Source organism: Balaenoptera musculus, chromosome 7 (genome assembly GCF_009873245.2).
Source record: "Balaenoptera musculus isolate JJ_BM4_2016_0621 chromosome 7, mBalMus1.pri.v3, whole genome shotgun sequence".
In the NCBI taxonomy this organism is placed as follows: Eukaryota; Metazoa; Chordata; class Mammalia; order Artiodactyla; family Balaenopteridae; genus Balaenoptera; species Balaenoptera musculus.
The window spans coordinates 84,623,797-84,650,076 of record NC_045791.1 but is presented as its reverse complement, the minus strand read 5'-3'; the positions used below and the strand labels follow the sequence as shown (position 1 = coordinate 84,650,076).

General features: G+C 39.2%; 1 protein-coding gene and 1 long non-coding RNA gene across 7 annotated transcripts in view; both read right to left on the bottom strand.

The window, feature by feature from the left end:
• Window positions 1–202: 202 nt before the first annotated feature.
• LOC118898348 overlaps window positions 203–26,280 on the bottom strand; it is a 73,845-nt gene continuing 47,767 nt past the window's right edge. For 2 of the 6 annotated variants that reach the window (XR_005020675.1, XR_005020673.1), the window contains 4 exons: window positions 18,904–18,982; window positions 10,931–11,004; window positions 1,055–1,102; window positions 203–867 (listed from right to left, as the gene is read on the bottom strand). This is a non-coding gene — a long non-coding RNA (uncharacterized LOC118898348). The remainder of the gene's footprint in view (window positions 868–1,054; window positions 1,103–10,930; window positions 11,005–18,903; window positions 18,983–26,280) is intronic. The other 4 variants (XR_005020678.1, XR_005020677.1, XR_005020676.1 and 1 more) reach the window with 3 other exon arrangements.
• On the bottom strand, window positions 6,006–14,539 carry LOC118898343 (centromere protein N-like). The gene is given in 4 exon segments (XM_036858610.1): window positions 6,006–6,017; window positions 12,919–13,753; window positions 13,756–14,039; window positions 14,041–14,539. Coding segments are annotated over 3 exon segments (1,164 nt in total). The 5' UTR covers window positions 14,508–14,539; the 3' UTR covers window positions 6,006–6,017; window positions 12,919–13,340.

The window sequence follows — 26,280 nt, the reverse complement described above, 5'->3', positions numbered from 1 at the left end:
AAAAAAAACCTCAAAGCCAACTTCTTCACTGTTATGAAGTTCGTCCAGACCATCACCTTACAATGGATTATGCTAAATTACTGCAACCATAGCTAAGTCTTATGCACTACCCACCATTCAAATAATTCCTTTCCCCACTTGGTCTCTGAGTTTTTTGGTAGCTAGAAAGAACACAGGTTTCTGCAGAAACAACTTTGCCATAGGTTAAGTTTATTTTGTGATGTCCCAACTTACATGTTGAAAGTAACATATAGTCCATTAAATCAAATGGAGAAGAGTAATAGAGGAAATTTCCTAAAGTTTAAGTGCTAAGAATATCTTATTTTTCTAGTGATAACTTTGACAGAGCAAATTAGAATCTATGGTTTCAGCAAAGGAGGTGTCCTAAGTAAAATGAAACCACTGATGAAAACAGCACTCTAAATGTTATTATCACTGCTACTTTTAATTAGTAATTTCCATGTGAATGTGTACTGTGAAGTCCTTGACATGCAGAAACGAATACCCACAAAACCCCCAGGATACAGTAATATAAAAGTCCCTAAGGGAGACTCTCCACATGGGACCAAAGGCCCATCTGACCCATTACATAAGGATCTTCCCTTCTGGGAAGTAGGTGGAATGAACGCGCTGTTTGCTATTGCCTGCTTTTAAAGCAAGGTATGCCAAGGTCTGTGTGCCCTTCTCCAGAAGTATCAGGGGAGAAGCCTGAAACATCTGCAAGCTCTGTTTAGCGCTCTTTTGGGTAGAAATCATGCTTTGCTGGCATTTTATGTTTCTATAAAAGAATAGGGAGAAACTTGCCTCTCAGAGTCCTCAATGAGATAAGAAGGTCGTGGTTAGGTAGCAATTGTGATTAGGTGTCTGCTGAGGAGAAAGAAAGAAACCGGATCAGAAAAATATACATTCCCTACAGGTATCCTTACAGGGCCTTGACTGAGGGCCAAATAATCACAGAGAGAGCGATGCCAGTTCTGAGGCTCAGGATAATTTGGATAATTAATTATAATTAAGTAGCGATTAATAATGATTTGAATAATTGAAGGTTCCCCACCTTCAGTCTGTGGGCTGGGAGCAGTGCCATGCTGAGCCATGATGGAGCCTGAAACAAAGCAGAAATTAGTAATACTTATCTGGCTCTATTAAAATTGTTGATATTTTGTTCATTATAGATTTTTAAACATATTTTCATTAAAACTATTCCATTAAAATATTGTTTATCTTGATCATGGTTTTGATATCCCCTTAAAAACTTGGCACTGGCAGCAAGTGCCTCATTATTCCCCCGACCCCAGGCCCTGTACCCAGAAGCAATGTGGGGGGTACTCTGGATATTGCTTGGTCTGCCCTTGACAGAGAATAAAGGGACAGTCAAATCCTTGGATTGGTCCCTGACTTTTTGTGCCCTAAAATTTCTAAATCATTGAGCTCAAAAGAATCAAATTCCAGTCTGGGCCAGAGACGGAAGGCAGCCCCAAGTCTTGAGTGTACCACTATTACCCCATTTTACAGAAGAGAAACTGAGACTCAGTACGATTGACATGTATGCCTAGATGACAAATCTAGAAGGTGGAACATGAAGACTTGAATCCAGGCTATGTGGATTCCGTGGGCTGTGCTCTCAGCCACTGGGCTCCAAGGGACTGCCCATGCACTGTTTCCTACCATTTCCCAGTGAAAAAGACAAATAATGTATTTTTTCTCTCTTAACATAACAGCCAGTTATGAGTATGAGTAAATATCTTCTATTAACTTTTAATAAATTTATTGTCTTTTTACTCTTACAAAAGTAATATATATTCACTAAAGAGAAATTAGAAAATACACATAAATGAGAAATCAAAATCCCACCCCCAGAGCCACCCACTATTACCATTTTTTTGCATATCTCTCCAAGCTTTATTTTATTTTTTTGTTTTTTTTCTGTTCTCTAAGTCTTATTTTAATAAAGATAAATTATATGTATATGATTTTAAAATGAAACTATGCTACACATGCAGTTTTTAAAATGTGCTTTCTTCACTTAACAATATACCTTGAACATCTTTCTCTGTCACTGCTTTTCTGCAGAGTAATTTGTAATGGTTTCATAATATGCATTCATTCTTTCATGAATATTTATTGAGGGCCTGCTACTTTCCAGGCATCAGCTAGGCGCTAGAGATGCATCGGTTAACAAAACAAAGAATTTGGCCCTCTAGGGTTGACATTGAAGTAGGAGACCTTCAAAAATGAATAAATGTGTGTCAGTTAATAGGGACGCTATTTTGGATGTGTCAGGGAGTCTTCTCTGATAAGAGGCTAACACGGGCTTAACTGTCCCATAAAACTGTCCCCCCTAAAATTTATATGTTGAAGTCCTAACCCCCAGTGCCTCAAAATGTGACCGTATTTGGAGATAGGGTCTTTAAAGTGGTAATAAGCTACGGTGAGATCTTTAGGGTAACCCCTAATCTATTATGACTGGGATCCTTTTAAGAAGAGGAAATTTGGACACAGACACATAGAAGGAAGACCATGTGAAGACACAGGGAGAAGTGGGCCACCTGTAACCCAAGGAGAGAGACCTGGAACTGATCCTTCCCTCACAGCTCTCAGAGGAAACCAACCCTACTAGCATCTTGATCTTAGGCTTTCAGCCTCCAGAGCGGTGAGAAAATTAATTTCCATTGTTTAAGCCACCCAGTCTATAGTACTTTGTTATGGCTGCCCCAGGAAACTAATAAATTCAGAGAAAGAGGTCTGAATGAAATAAGAGGGTACCAGCCCTCTGGAGTCTGGGGACCAGGGAGGGCCAAGGCTTGGTAGTTTGCATTAGAGGAAAGCAAAGGGGTCTGGGGCCTGGAAGGGTGGCTGAGGGGAGAAAGGAAGCAGAGGAGTCAGAAGAGGCAACAGGGCACCGCTGGGTCCTCAAGCACCCTGCAGGCCTTGGAAAGAACTTCAGATTATACTCTGGGGAGACAGCAAACCACTGGGGAACAGTTGGATCTGACATACTTTAACAAAGGCCCTCAGCTTCTACATGGAACCCAGATAAGATGTATCAAAATGTTTGTAACCCTTTTATTAATCAATTAAATTATTTAAGCAGTGCATCTTAGTGAAAGGAATGAGAAGCAGGGAGAGGGGTTTCTGGGACACTGGCCCCAAGCCTTAAGCCTTCTTTGTATCCCCACCATCCCAACTGGCCATCCCATTCCCCGATCTGACAAACTGTATAAACTGTCATTTTAAACCAGCTTCAGACTTTTCCATGAGTCCTTCTCCACAGGGTCATACAGTGGGACCTCTCCTCCCCCAGGCTGAGGCCAGTTGGTGGCTATCCCTCCCTTCGCTTATGTCTGTTCCCTCTCCCTGGGTCTCACACCAAGGTTCCCAATCCTCAGGCTCCCTCCACCCAACTCAAGCCTTCTTAACTCACTGGCACCAACCGCCATCTGCCAAGATTCCATCTGACTCTTCTCTCTCCCTCTCTCCCTCCTCCTTTCCCTCATTCCTAGCTTTTCCTAGGAAATGGAGAAATGGAAGCCTCCTCTGATATCTGAAAATGAAATTTCACGGAAGTGGACAATCCCCATATGAACTCATGGTTACTCAGGCCAATTGGAAACCTCATGCCTTCCTAACAAGTCAGAGATAATGGCTGCATGGGCAATAACAGGCCAGGGTTGGACCGAACTTTGACCAGCGTGCTCCTGTTAGGAGGCTTTCATTAGTTTCCAGACTCCTCTTAGGCTACTGAGAGGTCCTCTCTTGTAGAAAGAGCCCTCATCAGTAACTTCCTTTAAGAATGTGTGTGCTTATTTTTGCCTCCTGCTCAAAATCTTTCTATGTCCTCCATTGCCTCCCACCGAAGGCCTATTGACTCTATCACTGTACACTTGTCATTCTATTCTAGGCTGCGCTTTGACTGTTATTCACTGAAAACAAGGGATCAAACTGATCCTCTTTCTCAAAGAGCAATAAACACATAGAAGCGGAAAAAAACAAATGGATTCCATTAGTAAGTGTGCCAGTTCAGCCCAGACTAACAGGCTAATCCACTCTTTGACCGCAGGAGAGAGTTGACATTAAAAAAACAGGCAGTGGTACCTATATAAGCTGGATATTCCCAAGTGCAGATGCCCTGGGCCTACAAAGGGGAACACCATGAGGGCCACTGGCCCCGGTCCTCTGTCACAAAGGGCCTCAATGCCACCAGGTTATACCTATAATTACAGAGGAGCATTGGCAGGTTTGAAGAAAGAAGATATCACCACCCAACTTAATTCTGGGTCTCATTACTGGGCCACATCTGTTGTGTATGATCACATCTGTTGTGTATGTTGTGTATGTGTATGATGTAACTCCTTTAATCATTTTGGGAATGGCATAATTATATTGAACTGAATAAATACACGTGTACATGTGTAGGTTGAAACAGTTTACTCCTTAGATATTGACATTGAAAATATACCACAAATTTTGTAACTTTCATTTCTATTTTGCACTTCTTTTCCTTCTTTTTCTTTCTTTTTTATTGTTTTGGTTTAATATAGGACTGGCCTGGGCCTCTCTTGACCTCTGACAGGCCCCATGAAAACCTGAAACCGAGGCAAGGTGACAAAGTCTGGTCCTTCAGCACTAAGGGCCTCCTCATGTTACTTCTTTACTTAGAAAAATAAAATGTTGTTGCAGAAGACCCAGAGCCACGAATGTTCTTCCCAGGTGAATCAGTTTCTGGAATTCTTAGATTTTTAGTTTAATTTAGCCGTCAGGGAATTGTGTAGACTGGAAATATCTAGGCAAGACCAAAACAAAATCTCAAGTGGGCATCTGTCTCTTCCAGGTGAGTTAGAATCAGATACGCCTCTGCGAGGAAGCGAGTGAGGGAACCATTCTCACCCAACACATTCGCCTCAAAATCAGATACAGGGTGAGTAAATAGTTACACATCTTGCTTCATATCTTACCAGATTCCCATTTCTATTTTTTTTGAGCAAAACAGCAAAGCACCTAATATATGTCATTAAATATGTTTGCAATACTATAATTTAATCTTTGTAACTGCCATTGCTAACCAGACACTAACATGCCCATATGTTCAGTATAGAAATGACGGCATGAATCTTTTTAGCAACTCCTTGTACTTCATAACAATACCGGGTCATCTTGAGTGTGAGGGATCATGACGCTGTCTGTATGTAGTTTTAAATTCCCTAGTGATGCCGAATATATTTGTGTCAACAGATACTGTTCCAAAATACCGGAGTTCAATGTAGCTGAATACCAGAGGACTGACTCAAATGACTGCAGAGGAAATAAATACATCTTTAACTAACTCAGATGGCAAAATGTTGAAAACTCAGAAAATCTGTATTACAAAGAGCTGGAAAGTAGTAAAGTAAAACATTTCCAGAAAGGCTAATCAATTGAGTGTTTTCTTTAATTATATTATTGGAACCCTTTTCAATTCACATCTTTTCTCAGCCATATGTGAAAAACTGTTTTTTACCAACTTATGATAGCATCTAATGAATTATGAATAATAAATCATCGTTAGAAATGTAGAAATCTGTTTTATACTACAGAAGTATTCAATATAGTAAAATACCAATAATCATAGTAATAATAATCACCAAAGTAATATGTAACTCTGATTGAGTACTTAATATGAGCTAGAAGCTTCACTAAGTACCTTTATGGATTGTTTTATATTAACCTCCCAACAACCTTGTGAGATAGGTAAAATAATTTGCTAATTCCTATTCTAATGAATGGCTAAGATTTTTATTGAGAGTTTTCTGTGTGTCAGGCACTGTGCATGTATTAACTCATTCATTCCTCACAACTCTCCACAAAGCAGATGCTCTCATTATTCCCATTTTAGGCATGAGGAAACTGAGATAAAGAGTTGAAGTGACCTGCCCGGGGCTACTAAGCTGTAAGTGACATAGCCAACCCCCAAACTCCATCTGTCTGGCTACAAGTTCAATCTTTCCTTACTAAACAGCGGCTCAACACCTGCTATAGTTTCTCTGAAACTTCTGTGTGCCAGGCACTGTAGCAAACGGTCTTCATATGTTAATTATCCCTCCTTGAGGAGTTCATTGTTTTCCCATTTTTCAGATGAGAAAAGAAAGGCACAGGCCACTTGCTCCGGGTTCTAAACCCGGTCTTACCTGACTCTCGAGGAAAGTGCTGGCCCCAGAGACAGAAAGTAAAGAAGCTGCCATCTCCAAAGGCCAGCTCTAGACAGCACCCATCATCAGTCTTGTGGCAAGCCCGCCTTCTTATGGGCTTGCTCAGGCTGGGAGAGTCAGAATCTATCCGCCTGGGTCCACCCCTTTCTTAGATGTTTGAGTCATTTGTTTAGGCCAGTGGTTTGAAAAAGTCACAGGCGGGGGCTATAAGCACAAGAGAAACTATTCTTGCAGAGTGAAAACCAGCTTGTAGTTTTTCCTGTTATTCATTTTGAGCTTCCTCTTCCTTACCACTGAACATTGTTTAAGGAATTATTTCAGTACTAAATTGCAGTAATTTCTATTTCCTTAAATTTCTATTTTCTTAAATTTCTTTCTGACATACATTTGTAGCCTCAGCTTTTTTTTTTAAATCTTGTATTTCTCTACCATATGTATTCTTATATGCTTATATTCCAAATCAAGTCCAAGCTACATGAAGTCAAGGTCTATATCTTCCTGAACTTTTTAATCCTTATAGGACCTCACATCTTATATTGCATAATGTGGGTGTTTGAGAAATATTTGGTAAATTAATCAACTTCATAGGCAGTATATTTGGAACTTAATGATAGCACCTAAAACTATCCTAAAGGGCAAGTAACTACATTCCCAGTACACAAAATCACATACATAAAGATACAAAATCCATCTTTTTGATACATAGCTTCAGCTTTTGACAGCCACCTTTCAAAAATTTGGTGATGGTGCCATCCCAGCCTGGTGCCCTGTGCAAAAGACATTTCCCCTGCAAAATGGTGTTTCATTTTCCTGAACTGTGTACAGGATTGTCACTTTTCTTTGTTTCTTCAGAAATGAGTCCCTTCATACAATAAATCATCATCATTTCTTCTTTCTGAAGTCATCTCAGTCTATCGTATTTTATATATAAATATATATATATATTCACAAATTGACTTAACAAAGCTTGAGTCCTCAACCAGGGCTCACTGCGAATGGCACCCTCTAGGACTAGTCAGTGTATAAACGCATAACCACACGCAGTGCCCTTGAAGTTAAGAGCTCTGTGCTAGAAGAATCCAGCACTTAGAGCACAGAGTTTAACAGGAATTTGCTGTCCTTTGATTTTTTTCCCCCCTGCTGTATATTATTTCCAGATTTTAGCATTATGACTTTTAAATTCTTTTCTCTGCAATGCAGAACCTGAATAGACAAGCAAAACAATATATCTAGTGTGTAAGACAGAAAATCAGTTGTTGGCCTACTTGACATAGGTTCAACTTAATTTTTTTTAATTTGGATTTTTTAGGAAGTTGTTATTGTGGGGTAAATTTGATACATTTGATCACATCAGGTTAGTGTTACTTCTCTTAGTTGAAACATAATGAAGAGCTAGAGTTTATAAACATGGCTCCAATGGGTACAAGCTCTTGTTGAATGGACATTTTGGTAAGCTAACACCATTTTTGAATGTAGCTACAAAAGTTGTCATCAAATCCTAGAATTATAATGGGAGAAAGTCTGGGAAGGAAGTAATCTAATTCACCTGTTTTAGTGCATATATATTCTAAAGACCAAATGAAATAAACTGGAGTTTTCTCTTTACTGACTTAGATCCTATAAAAAGAAGGTAGGTGAATTCCCTCATGCTTCTTCTTTCCTATTTTTTCCTTTTACACACACACAGACACACACACACACACACACACACACACACACACACACACACTTGCACATGTGTGTATGGTTGCCAAATTTTCTACAGTGCATGTGATGATTTTGACAATCAGAGGAAAAAAACGCACAATAATAAGTGTATAGCACACAGTACATACTCAATAAATTTTGTTGAATGGGAAAAAAATACATTTGAAAACATGAATTATAAAATCAAGTCTTGTCCCTTGATTTAAAAAAAATTGTATGGGCTTCCCTGGTGGCGCAGTGGTTGAGAATCCGCCTACCAATGCAGGGGACACGGGTTTGAGCCCTGGTCCAGGAAGATCTCACATGCCGTGGAGCAACTAGGCCTGGGTGCCACAACTACTGAAGCCTGCGAGCCACAACTACTGAAGTCTGTGCACCTAGAGCCCGTGCTCTGCAACAAGAGAAGCCACCACAATGAGAAGCCCTCGTACCGCAATGAAGAGTAGTCCCCGCTCGCCGCAACTAAGAAAGCCCATGCACAGCAACGAAGACCCAACACAGCCAAAAATAAATAAATAAATAAATAAATAAATTTATTGTAAAAATCATAGATACAGTCTCAGGACATAACCAACCCTGTAAACAAAGATTTATGCACAAATATTTATTGCAGAGTTATAGAAATGAAAAAAATGGAAGCAATCTAAATAGTCAATAATAAAAGAATTATGAGATAAATGCTATATCCATGAGGAAATATTATGTAACCCTTTAAACTATATTTATAACAACTTTAAAGGACATGGGTAAATGCTCATGACATAATGTTAAATTTATAAAATCAAGGGCCTACTAAGTTGTATTTCAGTACAAGTTTAGCTCTGTAAGGACACAGTGCACAGAAAGAAGAACTGGAAGGGAATATACTAAAATGTTAATAGTGTTTCAGGGTAGTGAGACTACTGAGTTTTTTTTTTGCCTCTTTACCGTATTTCAGAATTTGTCTCAAATAATAAAGGTGTATTATTTTGCTGATGATAAAACAGTTAAAAACTAGAAAAATGTTTCTATGGAAGAGAATTTATTCATGTAGCAGCTCAAAATCAATGAAAAGTTTATGCATTTATAATCTAAACTAAACCCATCAGATGGTTTTAATTATAATGCTATGAGAGTCACATAATTGAGTTTCCATTATCCCTGCAGGTAATCTGTTCCAAAGTATAACAATCAAAAAATGTCAAGTTTACCTTCAATTCTTTGGTTTCTATTTGGATCCATTATGACTCAGTGACTTTGTGGGAATATGTGCGCTTATATCACATTCTAACATCTTCCTTTTACTAAATAATCTATTCGTTTCATCTTCTCTTCCTTGCATTTTCTTATTTTATTGTCTCTTAATTGTTTTATTTTATTCTGTATTATCTCAAGTTCCTGGGGTGCTAATTCTCTCATTTATTGTCTCCTGACTCTCCCTCATGGTGGATCATTTCCTCATGTAGTCTGTAATTTTTAATTGTGAGCATATCTTAAGCAGGTACATTGTTTCTTTAGATGTTCCAGGTGCTTTGCATTATAAAAATGTCCTCAAAGAAAGATTTTGTATTTGCTTCTGGCCCAGCTCTCGGGGATTCCACCCCATTCAGGACCCATTTTCATAATTTCTGGGCTTGGGATTCTCATACCATGCGGATGGTGTTAATTCAGATCTTATACCTCTGCATAGGTTTGTGGTTTTTTTTAGAAATTTATTTATTTTATTTATTTATTTTTGGCTGTGTTGGGTCTTCATTGCTGCGTGTGGGCTTTCTCTAGTTGCGGCGAGCGGGGGCTACTCTTCCTTGCAGTGCACGGGCTTCTCATTGCGGTGGCTTCTCTTGTTGTGGAGCACAGACTCTAGAGCACAGGTTCAGTAGTTGTGGCACACGGGCTTAGGTGCTCCGCGGCATGTGGGATCTTCCCGGACCAGGGATCGAACCCGTGTCCCCTGCATTAGCAGGCGGATTCTCAACCACTGCATCATCAGGGAAACCCCTGCATGGAGTTTTCATTTCTCAGAGGAGACTCCTTATTATGCACCAAGTGCCAAGGGCACAAGCTTCCTTTATGCAACCAGTGTGGTGTGTCTAATGCTCTCTTCACAGAAGGGCCAGACCTCCAAGACTCTGCTCTGAAGCAGAGGTCTTGGTTCTAGTTCCCCACCTGCTGTGAGCCCTCAGTCATGGCCTTCATCCCTATATGGATACACAGCCATACACAGCCTGTGGCTGGGCCCAGTGTCCCCAGGACTTTGATGTCATCTCATACACATATTGCTCTAGTTTTGAGTTCCATCTTCGGTTCTGGTGCCTAGGTATTTCCTTTCAAGCTATATATATATATATTTTAAAAGTTTTTGCATCTTATCCAGAAATCCTATGGTTTGGAGTGAGAGGAGTTCTGTGGAATTCTTGGAACTCTGGAGTGGGAAGAGTTGTGTCAGCTGGATCTCGAGTCCTCAAGAGGGTTTCTGGACAACAGCATCTCAGACTATATTATCAGCACACCTCGTGTGTTACCATCCATTTTGAGGGAGTCACAAGAGATTAGTCATTAACAACAGTCAGAGCATCTAACTTTTTCAATTTTTCACCTTTTAAAACAAATTCAAGACTCTTCCTGTATGATAACATGACCTTCATTTCCTCAAATTCTTTAGTAGGTAGAAATGCTCTAAGAATGTCATCTTTTGTGTATGTTGAGGTGGGCAAAAAAGCTAAGAAGTTACTCTGGACTGTGTTCACCACTCTTTTAGGCATCATCTGAAGACATCCTCAACACCAAACCATGATCAAATTAATTCTTTAAAAATAAACATAATTACAAGAAGAAAACTAGATTTACTTTCTGCATCTTTCCCAAGATTTTTCTTATGATAAATTCCAAAGTGAAGTTTCACCCAAATGAAACATAATTGATAAAGTATGTGCTGTAGTTTCTCAGTTACCATAATAGGGAAATGATGTGGGCTTTTCCCCTCACAGCAAGTCCAGTCCTGAACTTAGGCAAAGAGCTCAACAGAGGAAAAATGAAAGCTACCTTAATGGGGCACCTCTCACCTTTTGCCTCTTGTTCATGCCAGTGGCCACTCTTGCTCCTGAGATCTCTGCCATTTGCACCCACGTTCTCCTTACTGTTGATGAAAAATTTAAGGAGAGGTCTGGATACAGATAAGCACAACCCAAAGGCAATTGATTGGTAGGTTCTGATTTTTAGCTACATCACTAAGATGAGTTTTCCTTAATTATATGATACCTCAACAGAGAGTAATGGTAGGAATTATCTTTTTTAAAAAGACATAACATTTGTTTCCAGTTGTGTAGGACATCATCAAGATTTTTGTAAGCTATTTTGTCACCCGTCATCTCATTGGCTTTAAGAGAGTCCTCTAAGAAAAGGAGAGGGAGTTATTACTCATCTCACAGCAGAAGCTGTCAGTGCTAAAGGCCCTCAGGTGTCCCCTGGGCAAACCTGGGGCATCTGGGTTAGCACTGACCTGAAACCTTCCTTGACTCACGTTTCCCTTTGCAGCCATGATCTTGATTCAGTGGTTCTTCCTAAACTTTGCTTCTCTTAGCTCAATAGTTGGGTCTCACCCTCTCATTCTGATCCCTCTGTATCTCAGCTCCATTACTTACTGAAATTCCCACGCATATCACTGCCCTCCCACCATAAATCTTCCCCCGGTTACTCCTGAAACGAACCCACACGGGCTTTCACATGAGCCAACTGCACATTTATCACTTCAATTGTATTGACCATTGGCCACAATCTTCTAAGTCGTAACAGATGAGCCCGGATGATTCACGCAGGAATGGTAGGAATGACTGTGACAAATCTTTGGAAAGACAAACATGACTTGGTACCTCATTTGTGATGGGAAAATTTTCTAGCATGTAAAAGGCATCTGAATTTATTAGCTTGGTGTAGCTATAATGTAACCACTAATGTATGGGATTTTTTTTCTCACAGTCTGATAACAGCTTTATTGCATGCAAGCCTTTGTCGTTTATTGCTTCCTATGACTGTAAAAAGAGAAAAGAGCATGTTATGCCTTGACTGGCTGACTTAGATTTGTGATTTATTTGATCAGAAATGTGCTCTCTAACCACAGCACTTCAATTTATGGTTGCAGTTGGTTTGACAGTAGATGAAAAAACGTAATTAGAGAGCACTTAGGAAAACGAACTGCTTCCCTAAATTACAGTTTCTAATTTGGTCATTATTTTAGGCCCAAACGCCGTTTGAGTTTTGATTTTTGCCCCATAATTTTATAAAGGTCATATGGATAAGTCAAAAGGGCTAACTAGGTGATGACAAGGCCGTGAAGTCTCTTTACGTTGCTTCAGCCTGAAGAGGAGGATCTGTCTGTCCAGGGTCACACTTTTGTGTGTGAGGAGCAGGAAACAGCAGGGAGATGAAAGGGAAGGGGCTGGGAGCTACAAGTCTGTGGTACAAAGATGAAAACACCTGTGGCGAGGGCAGAACGTGGACAGAGAGGGGAGAGTCCTGGCGCTCGGCTCTGCCCCGTGCCTGGGCACAGAAACAGTGGTGCAGCATTAGTCTGAAGAGAACGTGAGAAAAACAGATCTCCCAGAAACAGACTCACAGACATAGAGAACAGACTTGTGGTTGCCAAAGGGGAGGGGGAGTGGGGAAGAAATGGATTGGGAGTTTGGATTAGCAGATGCAAACTATTATATATAGAATGGATAAACAACAAGGTCCTACTGTATAGCACAGGGAACTATATTCAATATCCTGTAATAAACCATAATGGGAAAGAATATGGAAAGGAATATATATATGTATAACTGGATCACTTTGCTGTACAGCAGAAATTAACACAGCATTATAAATCAACTATGCTTCAATAAAATAAATTTTTTTGTTTGTTTATTTTTGTTTTTCTTGTTACTCATTTTCAAATATCTTTATTCACAAACCTGTTATTATCAGTCAGTTCGAATGCCATATGTATGATAAAATAGATTATAAGAAGTATCATATTTACAATGAAATCATTATTTTATATAGCTGAATTAACTGATAGGCTACCTCCTGCAATAATAACTTAATGGGCCCAATTCTACCTTTTGAATGGACCAATTTTATGATTCTCCTAGAAAGTTTTGAGTTGGGTATAGTTTCTTGGTGCTTCTTTCTGTGATCCAAGGCTTAAGAGAAAATCCCTGGAAATTCCAGCAACTGGAACCAGACCTCTCCAGGATTGAGGAGAGACAGGAGTGAGAAAAAAGACATCCTGTCACATCTTAAAAGTTCCACAACTGCTATGCTTTGCAGGAGGAAAGAATCAGTCCCAAGAATTATACTGAACATTTCTCAATCGTCAATATCAAGGATTAATCTCTAAAACAAGTTTGCAGATAGAAGCTATTCAGCTAGTCATTAACTAAAATGCATATGCAATACAGTCAAGGATGCTGTGCGTACAAAACCACATACATCTTATTTATCTCTAATTTTAAAATAATTCTTTCCCTTATTGGGTATGCAAGTGAGCAATGGAGAAAGTGGTGCATCTGCAATACCGGCTGGTGCTAAGGATTTCAGTGCTTCCAGAAGATGGGGGCTAGAGAACTTAACCAGGCACTGGAGGGGTTCTTCTCTCTCAGCCAGGATGCCCCCATTTAGGTCACTTTTGAATTTCGTTTCAAGCTTATATTGTGCAAATTCGAGTCTTGGTTGTGGATAGTCTCCAAAAATTTCTTGAGTCACTCTCTGGACTCTCTCTTTTTCTATTTTGTTTTCATGAATGATCCTTGAATCCATATTTATATCTAGCCCAAGGCTTCTTTCTTGTACAGGTGTAGTAGAGTTGTGAGTTTCAAAGGTCTGATTATACTGTTTAAAAACAGTATAAGAGCGTCCAGATACCGGCTTCTGAGGTCCATTTTCACAGTCTGATGGTGTTTGCTAGCAATTGTCAGTGCCTGACCCAGAAGGGGTAGATGGCTTTTCAGTTGGGAGGAAGAAGTGAAGGCATGTGGAGTTTGGGAATAATACACCACGTAAGCAGGTTTGTACTGGTTTGGCTTTCTATACTGTGTTCCCCAGGCAATTCGAATCCATACTGCATTCTCCTCGGCGTCTCTGAAGCTGACTGTCACATTTTTTAATGCTCTCTTAAGAATTTTTCTTAAGAATTTTGAATTGTTCCATATCAAAAAGGTCAATGTCTTCACCTGGTCCTTTACTCATCTCAAAAACATCCCAAACTTTCTGATGCCAATGAAATTGAGTATAAATGATGTCTAAAAGAGCTGCATCATTGAGACTTGCACGATTCTCCTCACAAAGCAGAACCAAGTCCTGAAGGAGAGATTCCTTTTTCTGCCAGAAGTTTACAGTCTGCAGTTGATTTTCAGACAAAAAATTCCAGGTTTTTAGTATTGTCATCATTTCAGTCACTGGGATTTTCAAGGTGGTCCTCCTGAAAAACTCGGAAACAGTTTCATCCATCTCTTTGGCACTTGGGACTTGGGGCAGTCGCGAAAGAGTTGCCTCAGAGGCGTGGGACGAGGCTTCTTCAAGGCTCCCGCCACACTTGGGGGCCCGATGCCATGCCGCCAGGGGTTCTCTTACCGTCCCACATCCGGCTGGCTCTCTCCTCATCAGCTGTTCCCCAAGAAAATAAATTTAAAAAAAAGAATAGAAAAGCAGATCTCCAAGGTCATGGCTCTGATGAGTGGCTGGCATATAATGCTGGTAAGGATGGTCTGGGGTAGACTAAAGAAGAGAACAACTGAACTTGGCAGAAAGAATAACTATGAGAGGGATTATTGATTTATTTTCAGTATTTAGCAGATATACTGGATCTCTTTTATTTTTTTATTTTTAATTTTTAAAATTTATTTTATTTTTAACATCTTTATTGGAGTATAACTGCTTTACAGTGGTGTGTTAGTTTCTGCTTTATAAAAAAGTGAATCAGCTATACATATACATATATCCCCATATCTCCTCCCTCTTACGTCTCCCTCCTATCCTCCCTATCCCACTCCTCTAGGTGGTCACAAAGCACCGAGCTGATCTCCCTGTGCTATGTGGCTGCTTCCCACTAGCTATCTATTTTACATTTGGTAGTGTATATATGTCAATGCCACTCTCTCACTTTGTCCCAGCTTACCCTTCCCTCTCCCCGTGTCCTCAAGTCCATTCTCTACGTCTGCGTCTTTATACCTGTCCTGCCTCTAGGTTCTTCAGAACCTTTTTTTTTTTTTTTTAGATTCCATATATATGTGTTAGCATAGGGTATCTGTTTTTCTCTTTCTGACTTACTTCACTCTGTATGACAGACTCTAGGTCCATCCACCTCACTACAAATAACTCAATTTCATTTATTTTTATGGCTGACTAATATTCCATTGTATATATGTGCCACATCTTCTTTATCCATTCATCTGTCGATGGACACGTAAGTTGCTTCCATATCCTGGCTATTGTAAATAGAGGTGCAATGAACATTGTGGTACATGACTCTTTTTGAATTATGGTTTTCTCAGGGTATATGCCCAGTAGTGGGATTGCTGGGTTATAGGGTAGTTCTATTTTTAGTTTTCTAAGGAACCTCCATACTGTTCTCCATAGTGGCTGTATCAATTTACATTCCCACCAACAGTGCTAGAGGGTTCCTTTTCCTCCACACCCTCTCCAGCATTTATTGTTTCTAGATTTTTTTTTTTTTAACTTTGGGTTTATTTATTTATTTATTTATTTATTTATTTATTTATTTATGGCTGTGTTGGGTCTTCGTTTCTGCGTGAGGGCTCTCTCCAGTTGCGGCAAGTGGGGGCCACTCTTCATCACGGTGCGCAGGCCTCTCATTATCGTGGCCTCTCTTTTTGTGGAGCACAGGCTCCAGACGTGCAGGCTCAGTAATTGTGGCTCACGGGTCTAGTTGCTCCGTGGCATGTGGGATCTTCCCAGACCAGGGCCCGAACCCATGTCCCCTGCATTGGCAGGCAGATTCTCAACCACTGCGCCACCAGGGAAGCCCTAGATTTTTTGATGATGGCCATTCTGACCAGTGTGAGGTGATACCTCATTGTAGTTTTGATTTGCATTTCTCTAATGATTAGTGATGTTGAGCATCTTTTCATGTGTTTGTTGGCAATCTGTATATCTTCTTGGGAGAAATGTCTATTTAGGTCTTCTGCCCACTTTTGGATTGGGTTGTCTGCTTTTTTGATATTGAGCTGCATGAGCTGCTTGTAAATTTTGGAGATTAATCCTTTGTCAGTTGCTTCATTTGCAAATATTTTCTCCCATTCTGAGGGTTGTCTTTTCATCTTGTTTATGGTTTCCTTTGCTGTGCAAAAGCTTTTAAGTTTCACTAGGTCCCATTTGTTTATTTTTGTATGTATTTCCATTTCTCTAGGAATTGGGTTAAAAAGGATCTTGCTGTGATTTATGTCATAGAGTGTTCTGCCTGTGTTTTCCTCTAAGAGTGTTATAGTGTCTGGCGTTACATTTAGGTCTTTAATCCATTTTGAGTTTATTTTTGTGTACGGCGTTAGGGAGTGTTCTAATTTCATTCTTTTACATGTAGCTGTCCAATTTTCCCAGCACCACTTATTGAAGAGGCTGTCTTTTCTCCACTGTATATTCTTGCCTCCTTTATCAAAAATAAGGTGACCATATGTGCATGGGTTTATCTCTGGGCTTTCTACCCTGTTCCATTGATCTATATTTCTGTTTTTGTGCCAGTACCATACTGTCTTCATTACTGTAGCTTTGTAGCATAGTCTGAAGTCCGGGAGCCTATTTCCTCCAGCTCCGTTTGTCTTTCTCAAGATTGCTTTGGCTATTCGCGGTCTTTTGTATTTCCATACAAATTGTGAAATTTTTTGTTCTAGTTCTGTGAAAAATGCCATTGGTAGTTTGATAGGGATTGCACTGAATCTGTAGATTGCTTTGGGTAGTATAGTCATTTTCACAATGTTGAGTCTTCCAATCCAAGAACATGGTATATTTCTCCACCTGTTGGTATCATCTTTAATTTCTTTCATCAGTGTCTTATAATTTTCTGCATACAGGTCTTTTGTCTCCTTAGGTAGGTTTATCCCTAGGTATTTTATTCTTTTTGTTGCAGTGGTAAATGGGAGTGTTTCCTTAAATTCTCTTTCAGATTTTTCATCATTAGTGTATACGAATGCAAGAGATTTCTGTGCATTAATTTTGTATCCTGCTACTTTACCAAATTTATTGATTAGCTCTAGTAGTTTTCTGGTAGCATCTTTAGGATTCTCTATGTATAGTATCATGTCATCTGCAAACAGTAACAGCTTTACTTCTTTTCTGATTTGGATTCCTTTTTTTTCTTTTTCTTCTCTGATTGCTGTGGCTAAAACTTCCAAAACAATGTTGAATAATAGTGGTGAGAGTGGACAACCTTGCCTTGTTCCTGATCTTAGACGAAATGGTTTCAGTTTTTCACCATTGAGAATAATGTTGGCTGTGGGTTTGTCATATATGGCCTTTATTATGTTGAGGTAAGTTCCCTCAGAACGTATGCCTACTTTCTGGAGAGTTTTTTCATAAATGGGTGTTGAAGTTTGTCGAAATCTTTTTCTGCATCTATTGAGACGATCATATGGTTTTTCTCCTTCCATTTGTTAATATGGTGTATTACATTGATTGATTTGAGTATATTGAAGAATCCTTGCATTCCTGGGATAAACCCCACTTGATCATGGCGTATGATCCTTTTAATGTGCTGTTGGATTCTGTTTGTTTGTATTTTGTTGAGGATTTTTACATCTATGTTCATCAGTGATATTGGCCTGTAGTTTTCTTTCTTTGTGACATCTTTGTCTGGTTTTGCTATCAGGGTGATGGTGGCCTCGTAGAATGATTTGGGGAGTGTTCCTCCCTCTGCTATATTTGGAAGAGTTTAAGAAGAATAGGTGTTAGCTTTTCTCTAAATGTTTGATCGAATTTGCCTGTGAAGCCATCTGGTCCTGGGCTTTTGTTTGTTGGAAGATTTTTAACCACGGTTTCAATTTCATATTGGTCCGTTTATATTTTCTATTTCTTCCTGGTTCAGTCTCAGAAGGTTGTGCTTTTCTAAGAATTTGTCCATTTCTTCCAGGTTGTCCATTTTATTGGCATATAGTTGCTTGTAGTAATCTCTCATGATCCTTTGTATTTCTGCAGTGTCAGTTGTTACTTCTCCTTTTCATTTCTAATTCTATTGATTTGAGTCTTCTCCCCTTTTTTCTTGCTAAGTCTGGCTAATGGTTTATCAATGTTATTTATCTTCTCAAAGAACCAGCTTTTAGTTTTATTGATCTTTGTTATTTTTTCCTTCATTTCTTTTTCATTTATTTCTGATCTGATCTTTATGATTTCTTTCCTTCTGCTAACTTTGGGGTTTTTTTGTTCTTCTTTCTCTAATTGTTTTAGGTGTAAGGTTAGGTTGTTTATTTGAGATGTTTCTTGTTTCTTGAGGTAGGATTGTATTGCTATAAACTTCCCTCTTAGAACTGCTTTTGTTGCATCCCATAGGTTTTGGGTTGTCTTGTCTTCATTGTCATTTGTTTCTAGGTATTTTTTGATTTCCTTTTTGATTTCTTCAGTGATATCTTGGTTATTTAGTAGTGTATTGTTTAGCCTCCATGTGTTTGTATTTTTTAAGATTTTTTCCTGTAATTGACATCTAGTCTCATAGTGTTGTGGCCGGAAAAGATACTTGGTATGATTGCAATTTTCTTAAATTTACCAAGGCTTTATTTGTGACCCAAGATATGATTTATCCTGGAGAATGTTCCATGAGCACTTGAGAAGAAAGTGTATTCTGTTGTTTTTGGATGGAATGTCCTATAAATATCAATTACGTCCATCTCGTTTAATGTATCATTTAAAGCTTGTGTTTCCTTATTTATTTTCATTTTGGTTGCTAGATCTCTTTTAAATCTTCCCCACTTTTTGTTTAAAATCAAAGGATTGGTTGAGGCTGAGACAATGACAGTTGTGAGAAAAAGTGGGAAATTTAGAGTTTGGCACTTACGGGTTCTTATTCAGAAATCTCATAAAAATCCACAGTAGGCACAATATAAAGAGATGAGAGGCATCAACAAAGACAGCATCTGAAAAATGATGAGGAGGTCAAAAGATAAGACACTGGACACCCTTCAAATGCTATTTCTCCTAGCACTTGAGTCTTTTTAAATCTCACTATCCTCAGTTAATCCTTAAAAAACATAATTTATTTTCCATTTAGTGACTGACAAAGGGCTATCAATTCTTAACTTAGGCAATGTGATGATTAATTTTATGTTAGATCATAAAATGTCAGACTGGGCTAATGGATGCCCAGGTAGCTGGTAAAACACTATTTCTGGGTGTGTCGGTGAGAATGTCTCCAAAAGAGATTAGCATTTGGTTGAGTAGATTGAGTAAAGATCTGCCCTCACCATTGTGGGTGGGCATCATCCAATCCACTGAGGGTCCAAACAGGATAAAAAAGGGAAAGCAAGGGCAAAATCTTGGCTTTCTCTTCTTGAGCTTGAATGCCTATCTTCTCCTGCCCCCAGACATTAAAGCTCCTGGTTCTTGGGCCTTCACACTCCAGGACTTACAGCAGTGCCCACCCCTACCCTTCCATCCCACCCACACCCCCCTCCGCTTCGCAGGCCTTTGGACTCAAACTGAATTATTCCACCAGCTTTCCTCATTCTCCAGCTTGCAGAGGACAGATTGCGGGACTTCTCAGCCACCAAAACTGTGTGAGCCAATTCATGTAATAAATATCTTCAGTCTATCTATCTATCTATCCATCCATCTATCCATCCATCCATCCATCCTATTGGTTCCGTTTCTCTGGAGAACCCTAATATAGCCCATTTCTTCACATAAAAACTATTCTGTTATAGAGAGAATATGAAGCAGACTGAAAAGTATAATCAGACTTCTCTTCCTCTTCTATTCCATTCCCTTCCCTTCCTTTCTCTTCTCTTCCTAAACAATTCAGTCCTAAGCTATTAGGTGGGACAAAGCAAGGCATGTGTCTGTGGTAGTAGGGGTGGAGTGTGAGGAGCCATGATGGCCTGGCATGGGGCACCAGAGTCTGAGCAGAGAGGAAAGGGTGCCCATCAGAGGTGCAGCCCTGTGCAAATGCAGAGCCCCAGTGGAGTATAGAGGCCATTCCATGGAGGTGGAGGTCTTAGCCTAAGTAGGGTAAGGAGGTAGGGTTGCCAGATTTAGCCAAGGGAAAAAAAAAGCCAATAAAACAAAACCTGACACCCTATTAAATTTGAATTTCAGATAAACAATGAAAAATTTTTTAGTATAAATATGTCTCAAATCTTGCATGAATTGTTTGTAGTTTATCTGAAATTCAAATTTAACTGGACATCCTGTATTTTATCTGGCAACATTATGAGGAGGGCATCCACACAGAGGGTGGCCTGCTGTTGGGTGTGGAGTTCCAGTGGGTGAGAAGGGCATCCATGAAGAAGGTGGGAAGTGGCTTGAGCTGGGGAGTCAGAGCTGGAGCAGAGAAAGAGGGCACTAGCACGGGAGATGGGGCAGCAGAGGAGGCGTGAGGTTCTTAGAAAATCAAGGTGTCTGCAGGGCGATGCTAGCTCCAAAGGCTCTAGGGGAGAATCCTTCCAGCGTCAGATGGCTTGTGGCTGCAGAAGTCCAATCTCTGCCTCTGTCCTTGTATGGCCTTCCCTTCTTCTCCCTGTGTGTCTCTCCTCTCTGTGTGTGTTTTTTATAAAGACACCTGCCTTTGGATTTAAGTTCCACCCAGATAATCCAAGATGATCCCACCTTGAGATCTTAATTACATCTGCAAAGCCCCCTTTTTCAAGTAAGGTCACATTCACAGGTTCCAGGGGTTAGGATGTGGACATATAATTTTGGGGACCACCATTCAATCCACTTACAGTTAGTCATATATAGAAAATTGATCAAATAAGCAAATGTTTTAAAGATAATAGAAGCCTGGTTTTTCCTAACGGAGAACAACATAAAAAGATATTGGATTGGAATTAGGTGTGTCAGTGTGAACATATACTTTTTAATATATAACTAGAGAAATAATTCTAGATGGAAAGGTCTACCTGTGTGTATACCTGTATGCTGTCTACTGGCCAGCAACATCCCAATAGCAATGAATACATCTAGCACCCAGGTCCTGGCTTCTAAATACCATTTTCCACTAAAGGGAATCAAGTTTCCTTGGAGAAGTGGCTGATTCCAGGGCCGGTGCAAGAAAAGTACAAGGCAATCCTAGAATATTTTGTTGTACCAGAAAACAAAGAGGTTTTCAAAAAATAAAGAAGACATGTCAAAAGGACACAGAAGCCAACTTGAATAGGCTCCCAGTTGCCAAATCGCGGACAAACTGAACGTGGACATAAATAATGATAACAATGGATTATAATCCATGAATAAAACATGAATCCATGAGTCCATACTGATCTAAATGAGTGAATAAATTAAAAGTTTGATGAGAAATAGAATATTTTCATAGCTCCAAAGAACCTCCCCACAAAGTATTTATTAATTACAAAGGGGAAAAGAGTAGTTTTACAATGAAGAAGCCTGGCAGACACCACCTTAATCAAACGGTCAAAGTGAACATCATCAGTAATGGGACACGTAAATCACATACGACCTGGTAGACTGCAAAGAGGAAAACTCAGCATTAGTTCTGTTTTTCTTGCCAAATACTCATAATAAATTTCAGCTTAATCATGAGGAAATATAAATTAAACCCAAACTGATAAAATAAAAAAATAACAGGCCTGTACTCTTCCAGAGTGTCAAGACCATGAGATCAAGAAAAGGCTGAACCAATGTTCCAATATATAGGAAACTATATAGAGACATGACAACTGCATATAATACCTGACTCTGAATTGGATGCTTTTGCTATAAAGGAATTATTGGAACTATTGGCCAAACTTGAATGGAGACTATAAATTATTAGATGGTAGTAGTGTATCAATGTTAAGTTCTGGATTCGGGTTGTTATTCTATGGTTAAGTGGGAGAGTGTTATTTGTAGGAAAGCACACAGAGAGATATTCAGGGGTGATGTGGCATTGATAACTTACTCTCAAATGACTAAAGAAAATAAAATTCTTTGAATTGTACTTTCAACTTTTCTGTAATTGTTTCAAAATTTAAACCTGTTATTTCAAAATTTTAAAAAATGAACAAGTACAGTCAGAAAGGCCAAGAATTGTGTTCATATATGTCCACTGCAGCATTAGCTATAATATCAGAAAACTAAAAACATTGAAAATGTGTAACAATTTGTAAATGATGATCTCAAGTGTGTTTAAAAATATGGAAAAATGATTATAAAGAAATATATGAAAATGTTAAGATTATGTATATCTATGTGGAAGAGCTATGATTTTGTGTTTTTGCAGGGGTATGTATTATGTACAGAAGGAATGTTATGGTTCACTACTAGATAGTAGAATTATAAAGTAAATAGAAGTGAGGAAAGGGATTAGATGAAATCGTATGAAGTAGAGAGTAGAATTGAATCATACAGAGAAATTGCACATATATGTCTTTAATTTCTGCCAAGTCAACTGTGCACACTCAAATTGTATTTTTCCTACAACCTAGGGCTGAAATGCAAGCCAACAACCTCGTCTGTTGCCTAACAATAGAAATGGTGATGGACTCCAATGCTGTAGGAAGAACTGGTTGCACTGAATTCACTAAGAAATGGTAAAGACTAGACTAATCCTGATTATTGCTGTACTCTGGGCAATTCAACACCTTTTCCAGGATAATTTTCATTTGACATGCTGTGTAGGAGGCAACCTTTGGTTAAAAAGTGACTCTAGCTTTGATTTTTAGGTTAAATTTTAACATTTACTTTAATTCCTTCTAGGGATCTTAACTAAAGAGTCTACATTTTTAAAAAATTGAGATATAATTCACATAGCATAACATTTTTGTTTTAATGATCCATTTTTAACATGGTACAGGATATCCACAGTGAACAAAGAATTTTCATTTTAAATAATTCTACAGATTTGTTGAAAAGAAATGGAAATTCAAATTTTAACATTTGGAAAGAAAAGTGATTAGATCAAATCAATGGGAAAAACGTTTGACTGGCCCCTTCATTAAAAACAACCAAGATTGGGGACTCATCTGAGCCTGGCTGTCGTAGCCGAAGTATTGATAGAAGTAAACAAAGTTTATCTTTAGTGACACCCTCGCAACAGACACACAGACACACACAGACACACACACACACACTTTTCTTTGTCTTTCTCTCTTTGGCACTTTTCCCCCGTCACTTCTTTTTGCCCTACCTCTGGACAAACTCCCTTTCCCCACTCAGGATCCACTGCGGGAGAAGTTGCAGTTTACTATGTGTGAGGCCTGGGCAATTTCACAACCTCTCCAAGCCTCACTTTCCTCCTGGTAAAATGGTTGTAAGAGTAGTTCCAGCTTTGTTACGATATTGTGAATATTTTCTAAAGGATTAATGTGAAGTGCTTTACATTAATTCTTCAATGTTACTTTTCTTTTGTATTAGTTTCCTGCCATTGCTGTAACAAATGACCACACACAGTGGTCTGAAACAACGCACTGTGATAGCTTACAGTTGTGAAGGTTAGGAGTCTAACATGGGTCTCACTGGGCTAAGAGCAAGGTGTTGGCAGGACTGCATTCCCTCTGGAGTCTCCGGGGGGAATCAATTTCCTTGCCTTTTCAGCTTCTGGAGGCTGCCTGCCGTCCACGGCTCGTGGCCCCCTTCTTTCCATTCCCTCCAAGCTCTGCTTCCGTGGTCACATCTCCTTCTTTGACCCTCTTGCCTTCCTCTTATATATAAGGACCCTTGTGATTCCATTGTGCCCACCCAGATAATCCAGGATAAACTCCCCATCTCAAGACCTGTAACTCATATCTGCAAAGTCCCTTGTGCCATGTAAATTGACATATTTGGTCATGGATATCTCTGGGGTTAGCATGCATTATTCTGCCTACCACACTTTCCCTTTCCTCCCATATTTCTTAACTCCCAGGTATTCCCAACCTGGCCTAAACCTCACTTTCTTGCTTGAGTTCTCTCAGGTCATCTACTCATGCCTCCACACTTCCAGCTATAACTTTTTCCTTCTCTTCCAGTTCAAACCCTACCCATTCCACAAGTCCCAGTCAAATCATGAGTCCTTTGGTAAAGCCTTCCCAGGCCATCGGCTTATAAAGATAGCTTCCTAAATCCCACTGCATATAGTAGCTGCACCACTCATTTGGCAAACACTCTGCCTTCTGGTCATATGTTCATGGCACACAGGTGCTGCATATACATTGAATGAATAAATGAATCTCCACAAGACCATAAGAAATTGACAGCCATGTCTTTTTTTTTTAGCTTTATTGAGATATAATTAACATATAACACTGTGTTAGTTTGTGTAAAATATGATGATATGATATACATATATATATTGCAAAATGATTACCATAATAAGGTTTATTAACACACCCATCGCCTAACATGATTACCATTTATTTGGTGTGCAAACATTTAAGATCTACTCTCTTAGCAATTTTCAAGTACACAATACAGTATTGCTAACTGGGACATTAGCTCCCCAGAACTTATTCACCTATAACTGGAAGTTTGTATCCTTTGACCAACATCTCCCCATTTCCCCCACCCCCCAGGCCCTGGCAATCACCAATCTACTTTAAGAACTGTGTCTTAAGCTACTTTCTAATCCAGCACTGAAGGATGGTTGAGGGGAGATATATGGCAATGGTGAAAAGATAAAGCATGTCCAGGAGCTCCAGGGAGGAAATGTTCCAGAGTCCCATCTGTTTCTTTAGTTTAGAGCAATACCAACTTACTTCCTACAAACACATCTAGGGCAAGGGGTCTTTACGTATTCTCTTTGGGCTGGTGTCAATGATAACTTTAGCAACAATTTTTCCTGGACTCTTCCTGCCCAGCTTCTCATGCTCTCTTGATTTGGTACCTGTGTGTATGGACAATAGAAGCTCTTACAGAAACACAAACGGCACCTCTGAGGAGTGCTCCAGACCCCATGATGGTCTACAGAGGGTAGGGTAGAAGTGAGAAGTGGGAAAACCCTCTCATTCTACCTCAGGATACTCTTCAGAATCTGTGGTCTGCCTTAGTTTGCACACCACTAGCATATTATTTACTGGCTGACATTTTTCACTCTTTTAAGAGTTTTGGAGAGGGGACTTCTGTGATTCTATCTTACGCCCAAAGATGGATATCACTATTTCATGTGTAATTCTGTCTTTCTAGTTTATGATGACCATTTTCTGTAAGTAAGTGTTTTTACTTTTCTATTACTATTTTGAAAAAATATCTTTATCAGAACTTTCTTCATTGGCTACTAGCATTCACTGGGCAGTTCTTCCCAGTCAAGGAAAAGGGATAAGAAAACTTCTTGGTTACTTTTGTACTTATGATTCTAACTACCAGCCTAAAGTTCACATCAAAATACACATCACAAAATGCTATTTGTTGTCTCACATTTTTGACAGATGAGTTGAAATCTTTTTAAATAATTCAGCAAACAATTAATATATGAACACTTTGCTGGGTTTTTGTGAAATAAATAGATGAACAATAAACAGTTCTGGCCATCCAAAGAAGATCAGACATGAACGTAAAAAGCTGCACATGAACTATTTCAGGCATTCCTTCTGACTCACCACTAGTGACAGATTGGGCCTTAGACCAAGAAAAATTAAACCCCAGATTAAAAAAAAAAAAAAAGTCCTTTCAATTTACTGGGCAAACAGCCAAAACTTCAGACCTCTCAGGTTTCAGATAACATTACAAAGAATCTTTACTGATTATAAATTTGCTCTTCCAGCAATATACTACTTTTTCTGACTTCATAGTTATTGTGCCATTTCTGTGACTGTGTTTTAGAGTTGGGCACAGATGTGGAGTTTTGCTTGTGTTCAATCGAAGAGGATGAATTTGTAACTTTCCCCCTTCCCTTTGGGGAAAAAAAATCAGGAAGGAACTTAAATACAAGGCTTTTCCTCCCATTTTACATTCAAACATGTCTTGCAGGAAATGAACAAATAGTGATTCTGAAATATAACATTGTACTTTTATGTGCTGTAGTACAAAAAGAGCTTTACAGGAATTTTGTGTGTTCCGGAAGTTGAGATTTTTAAGGACAAAAGTGGGACTTGGATTTTTTTCACTTCCTGCAGAATATAAATGCCAAATTCCTTAGCCTAACATTCAAGATCTCCAAAATCTCATCTCAACTCACCTCCAGTCTTATCTATGTCCATCCTTACTCCATGAACCCAGCAACGTCCTGTGAGCCATGCTGAAGATTTTTATCTCCAAATCTTTTTTGCCCTCTGGATTGCCCTTCTATCTTTCCTTTTCCCCCAGT